Source organism: Saccostrea cucullata, unplaced genomic scaffold (genome assembly GCF_032062105.1).
Source record: "Saccostrea cucullata isolate Sc308-1 unplaced genomic scaffold, CSIRO_AGI_Scuc_v1 ctg5094, whole genome shotgun sequence".
Taxonomy (NCBI): domain Eukaryota; kingdom Metazoa; phylum Mollusca; class Bivalvia; order Ostreida; family Ostreidae; genus Saccostrea; species Saccostrea cuccullata.
Window position 1 is genome coordinate 6734 of NW_026930288.1, and position 6100 is coordinate 12833.

Consider the following 6100-nt stretch of genomic DNA (forward strand, 5'->3'; position numbering starts at 1 on the left):
TACTATTGTAATGATTTTTAAAAAAAGAAAAATATATACTTTCGACATATTTTGAATAGTTGATAATCTCTCTCTCTCTCTCTCTCTCTCTCTCTCTCTCTCTCGTGTAAAATGGTTACTTGTTGCTCTTTTTCATAACTTGGTGAATGCAAACAGATGATGAATTGAAATGAACATTAGAAAATGATATTAAGTGTTAAATCACTTTAAATAATATACATTTACAATTGCAAATCATTATATACAAACCAAAAGCGCAAATAAAGCATTGTTCATTGTTGCATTTGTGAATCAGCATTACAAAAAAAAAAACAAAAACATTCTCATCTTCTCCCGTAAAAATGAAAATTCCATTACAAATTCAAAAGTTAAAATTTAAACAAACTTAGACGTAGATTCAATTTAGGTCACCCATCATGAAGACAACTTAGTGGAATATACGCTCTTTGATGATACGGTCGTGGGTTGAAACCTCAGCCACGCAAAACCTATCGATAAAATGTAGATCTTCATTTTCGCCAAGTACTCGGAAGGTTGAAATGAAATTTGCGGGCTTTTGGATGAGACTTCAAGGTTTTCTAATGGGGAGGAAAAATGTCAATAAATCAATCAATTTTTATTCAAACAATCACTTGAGTCCATCATAATGAGAAGGTTGACTCAATTGTCCAAGTTCTAGATAACCTGCATTAACTTCCACTTCGGCATACATAGCTGTGTTAGCATATCGTATTGAATTTTGTCGTCTGGTTTCCTGCTTTTCTTTGTGAGAAAAATTTTGCCTGATAGTCCTGCAAAATTAGAATAGTTAATGAAATCAAAAGTGTAAAATGCACAGAAGAAAAGAAAAAAAATACTGAAGAAAATTAATGTAAATATTTTCTCACTTTCATCTTTTGTCATGCATATCTTTATAATAATAATAAAAGTTACCTCAATATAAAAACAATATTGACAATAATACTTATACAGAGCGTTGCAATAACTCCATAGAGAGCTGTTGAACAGTTCTCTAACATCTCGTTGATTTCTTAAAATATAAAAAATAATCTTTGTTTTAATCTTTCATAGCACATAGTCTTCTAAAAAAAATTGTAAAAATAATGATGTTCATAAATAATATAATGTTCAAATTTGTATCCATTTATTTGAAGTGGATGATAAACTAGAAAAATAAAAGAGAGCTATTCTTTACCAGAAAAAGGTTTGTCATCTGTAAGATTGCTTTGGAGTTCCCTCATACACGACCCGTTGTTTGAAAAACAGATTTTGTTTAAACACATTGGACTACATAGCTGATCACATTGTGGTCCGTAATGAGTTAGGCTGCATTCTACATATAGATATAATGTTATGTTCAGTATTATTCAAATTGAAAATAAAAGATATATGCCTTTTTTTAAAATTATTCCTTTAATTTGTCAAAGCAATAACCATTATGTTGTGCAGCTAGTATTTTTACTATTTAAGTAGACATGCTGTAATTGCAATATTTACGGGAGTTACACAAAACCTTATAATTTGAAGCATGGAAAAAACATAATGCTCGACATTAGTGACACGAATATGCACCAATTATTAAGATTTATAAGGGGTATTCTCCTAACACGTTAATTCACATTACATTACCATCACATTTTTGACCCTGCCATCCTAATTTACAAGCGCAACTACCATCTTCTTGAAGACAACCGGATAAACACCCATCAGCACAGTTTTGGAGACAATCAACTCCAAATTTCCCGGTTATACATCCAAAATCGCATAATCCACTGAATTTACTGCATCCCATTTTACAATTATATTTACAAGTTTTATTGCAATATGTTCCATATTTTCCAACCGGACATTCGCCTTCATATTCCTCTGAGTTTCTATTAAAAGTTGACGGACATGATAAACTGCAACTCTTTTCACATTTATCTGAATAGAACCCATTTATACATCCATATGTACAGGATCCAGTTACATCGTCACAAGTTCGTCTTTTACAATTAACACTACATAGCTTGGAGCAATCTGGTCCGTAGTGTCCGAATTCACATCCTGCAAAAAAAAAATCATGTAGTTCTTTGGTCGTCAAAGAATAAAAAACTTATTAACTTGAAAAATAAAAACCGTATAGTATTTTTCCTTCACATCTCTGGAAACAATTCAATTCAATCACGACCCTAACAGATAATTTTTTTCAGACACAGCTCTCTTTTCTAAACATGAAATTTAACAAATCTGCGAAATGATTTACAATTCATAAAAACGACAAAGGAAGTATATTAGATGTCTTATTTTGATTTAATCTGATAACATTGTAAATTCACGAATGTTTTTCTAGTTAAGATGACAGAACTTTGTTATTTGGAAAAGTCAGAAATGCACAGGGTATCTTTCAATATATAAAAGGTGCATATTTTCCTCATTTTTTTTTTATCTAGATGTAACCTAATCACTACATGGAAAAAATATAATTCCTTGTATAAAAACGCTTCAGCTTTATGTTGAAGATAATAGTTAATGACGTTTAAATACAACTAAGCCCAAAATTACCATACTTACTGTCGCATTTTTCTCCTGACCAATTTGGTTTACATCCGCCAATACAAACTCCACTTTGAAGGCATTCAATTTTTGCACAATTCCTACTACATGGCGCTTCACAGGATGAACCATAAAACCCCCTGTAGCAGCCATTACTACAGTGTCCATTTATTTTTCTACATTCCTGATTAAAGCAAGTGTTACTGCATTTCATGTCGCACTTTTCTCCATAAAATCCTTTATTGCAGGTCCCACAATGTCCATTTGATTTGTCACATGTATCACTGCTGCAGTTTCCACAAGAGTTGTCACAGAAAATCCCATAATAACCCGGTACACATCCCATTCTACAGTACCCACTGTCTTGCGCACATGTTCGTTTATAGCATCTAATAAACAAATAACATTCTTTTTCGCATCTCTGTCCATAATACCCCTCTTTACAGGAGGAACACAGCCCGTTAGTTCGATTGCAGACTCTTCTGGAACAAGAAGATGGACATTCATTTAGACATTTATTTCCCCAGTATCCTTCGATACACCCACGGGTGCAAATTCCATTCCCATCGAATTCCATGTCTATACAGTTAGGACTGCATGGGACCACGGCTGAAAAAAACAAAGAATTTACTTTTAAACATTCTAAGTAGATTATTATGATAAGTACTGGCTTTTAAAGTTGACAGTTTACTTGGACATTTAAACTTGTATCATGTACGGAATTGCAGAATTAATAATACACCTTTCTAGTGGTCATATGTATTATGTTAGTGGCACTTTCATGTAAAGGACGGGAGGTGGACGTAGGGTGGTTTTTCGCTTTCTTTAAGGAGAACTCATATGTGCATTGATTAATTGATTGTTTACTGTTTAACGGCCCTCTCCAGAATATTTCACTGATATGGAGACGTCACCATTGTCGGTAAAGGGCAGGAAATTTAGGCCTTTGCTCGGAACTTACGGCCTTTGAGCAAGGAGGGGTCTTTATCGTGCCACGCCTGCTGAAACACGGGGCCTCGGTTTATACGGTCTCATCCGAAGGAGCGCCCCATTTATTGCCTTTTACGACAAACAAGGGGGTACAGAGGACCTACTCTTACCCGGATTCCATCAAGACTATATGAGCATTGAAATAAAGTGTTATTTTCGTTGAAACAAATGTTAAAAAATTATATCGTAAAAGCCATCGTAAATTGTTCTAGTGTGAAAGTAAGTCTCAACTGTATAAGTCAGTGCTCCACGCAAAAGTCCATTAGTAGCAGTGAATGACTGACACTACTTTGCAAAAAATAGTCACAAAAGCACTAATTGGGAAGGATAATCAGGAATAATGTTGCCTAAACCATATTTGTGTGTTATTGTGAAATGTAATTCATTTGAAATACTTTCTTCTTTTCTTTACCCCTCCCCCTATCTCGCGAAAAAAATTAAAAGCTGCAAGATAGATATCATAATTATTTGAAAGGAGTTAAAAAGGAATAACATAACGCAGCTAGGATAAGGCTGCCCGTAAAATATCAAACTGTTCAAACTGTAGTTACTTCTCTGAACTACATAGATATGACGTCATAATAGAATATGACGTCAAGTCACTGCATACTTGAACTGACATGACGGGGAAAGTGTCATAATTATTACAGGGCATGTAGATTTATTATCGGGATTTGTGTTTAATTTAATTGTAAGGGTTATTTTTTAATCTTGTGTGTGCTGTTATAATGTTTAACATTCGATATTTAAATGTGTCTATTCCTTTTGCTTGTTCGATATGCATATATTCAAGCAATAGCAAAAGATTATGTTTAAAACGCTCCCCTTACACTTCCGTAGACAGAGTTAGAATTTATGAATCGTGTATATATTGGACTGGCACAAGTGAAAGACAAGGATAAATAAAAGATATATTATGCGTGAATCTAACAGAGAAGTATTTCTTCTAACTGAATTTTGCTGGGGGATTGTGTGTAGTTTATCCGTTTTAGTATAAATCGCGATAAAGTATGGAAAATACCCCTTTTTACGTTGGTAATTTTAATTTATCATAAAATATTTTCTTAAGAAGTAAAAATGAAACATACCCCAGCACTTTTTATGTACCAGGGATAACGATGAATTGATCTATATAAAAACTTTGCACAATATTTTCGTTTTGCACTTGTGCTGAGATGATTTTTGTGCAACATTTAAGAATATCAAAAATATCCGTTACTTGATTAACACAGTCATCTGACATCACAGAAATGCTTTCTTATAATACCTGATTAAACAGTTATCTCAAGTTGACTGCAATTTCAAACCAGGATCACATATTTAAATCAAGCAAAAATAAAATGTATATTTTGAAAACATTTTAAGCCTTCGGACAGCCTTATCGCGAAGGTTAAACATATTTCATACGTTTCGACGGCGTCTTTAAAAGAATGCAAAAAATGAAGAATTTACTTGTCGGAATATGTTTTCATGTACTAAATCATAGAATAGATGAGAATATTATTCTTCAGAATAATAAAAAATGTGTAATTAAAATCAAAACTTATATGATTGTTTTTATCATAAAGAGTATGTAGTATTATTTTTAGTCAATATGTGCGGACGTAAATAAAAAAAGCAATTACATTTAAACAGAAATATGTAACAAAACAAAGCAACACTGATGAGCGCAAAACAGTAATTTACAATGCAACCAGAAAGTACAATTCTCATTTTTTATATATTGTTTCTTAAATGTACAAGAGCAAATGATATACAAATTATTTTATTGATATTCTCGATCTACAGAAAAACTTTGTTTAATTCTTTTGTTATAATTTAGTCATTGGAGAAAAGCATTTTTTCCTGTCAGATATTATAAATGTTCACTAAATTATGTATGCAATTGTTCCTCTCTTTTATCAGTCGTTACCTTTAGACATGTAAATTATTAACGTGAATGTCATTGAAAAAAAATAGTAAAAGACAAATACTTATTAGAGAAAAGATATAAAATTGTCTAGATATTTACCATCACAGTGAAAATTTCTGAGTAATAGAAAAATCCACATCCTCCAAAGGACATCCATTTTGAAAGCAAAAGTAAAATAGAAATTTGAATTAATTAGCAAGTATGGACACAAGTCAGAAATTTATTTTGTTTCAAATCCTTTCAAAACCTTCTTTCTAATATAAAGCACTTAGATTTATAAAAATCTACAACATCTAAAGCATATATCAAGATAACATTACAGGAAAACACACACTTAAACGTGTCAAGTATAATTTGTTGAGCACATGTCTTGCTGTAAGACTGATCACAAATCCTGAACTTGTTTTTGTTGTAATTTACATGTGTTCATGCCTTGTAAATCTTATAGGCAAGCTCACTGCAAGAGAACAATTGCTGTTAATCAGTGATATCTTAAGAATCGATCCTTGTACTGATAACATTTTAAAATACAATAAACTGGAATAAAAATTATTCTAAATAAGATAAAAAAAGCGACGTCAGCTATTCAAATAGAACGGCATTCATTCATAAAATTATGGTCTAATATTCTTGAAAGAATCACAGGAACACATCAATTATCCA

The 6100-nt window shown here is 32.1% G+C and overlaps 1 protein-coding gene across 1 annotated transcript; it reads right to left on the bottom strand.

Annotated features, from left to right (window-relative positions):
• Positions 1 to 314: 314 nt before the first annotated feature.
• On the bottom strand, positions 315 to 5713 carry LOC134283603 (multiple epidermal growth factor-like domains protein 10). The gene is made up of 6 exons (XM_062766110.1): positions 5537 to 5713; positions 2554 to 3144; positions 1630 to 2046; positions 1196 to 1333; positions 934 to 1030; positions 315 to 791 (listed from the first exon to the last, which is right to left on the bottom strand). The coding sequence occupies exons 1-6, from the start codon at positions 5592 to 5594 to the stop codon at positions 629 to 631; spliced, it is 1464 nt and encodes a 487-aa protein (XP_062622094.1). The 5' UTR covers positions 5595 to 5713; the 3' UTR covers positions 315 to 628.
• Positions 5714 to 6100: the final 387 nt, after the last annotated feature.

Bases quoted from the DNA above. Each gene is read 5' to 3' on its own strand.
- LOC134283603 (XM_062766110.1), bottom strand. From the start codon at position 5,594: ATGGATGTCCTTTGGAGGATGTGGATTTTTCTATTACTCAGAAATTTT. The intron at 2,047-2,553 runs GTAAGTATGGTA...TTTTTTTTGCAG, and splicing joins GTCAGGAGAAAAATGCGACA to GATGTGAATTCGGACACTAC. The intron at 792-933 runs GTAACTTTTATT...CTAATTTTGCAG, and splicing joins AATATTGTTTTTATATTGAG to GACTATCAGGCAAAATTTTT.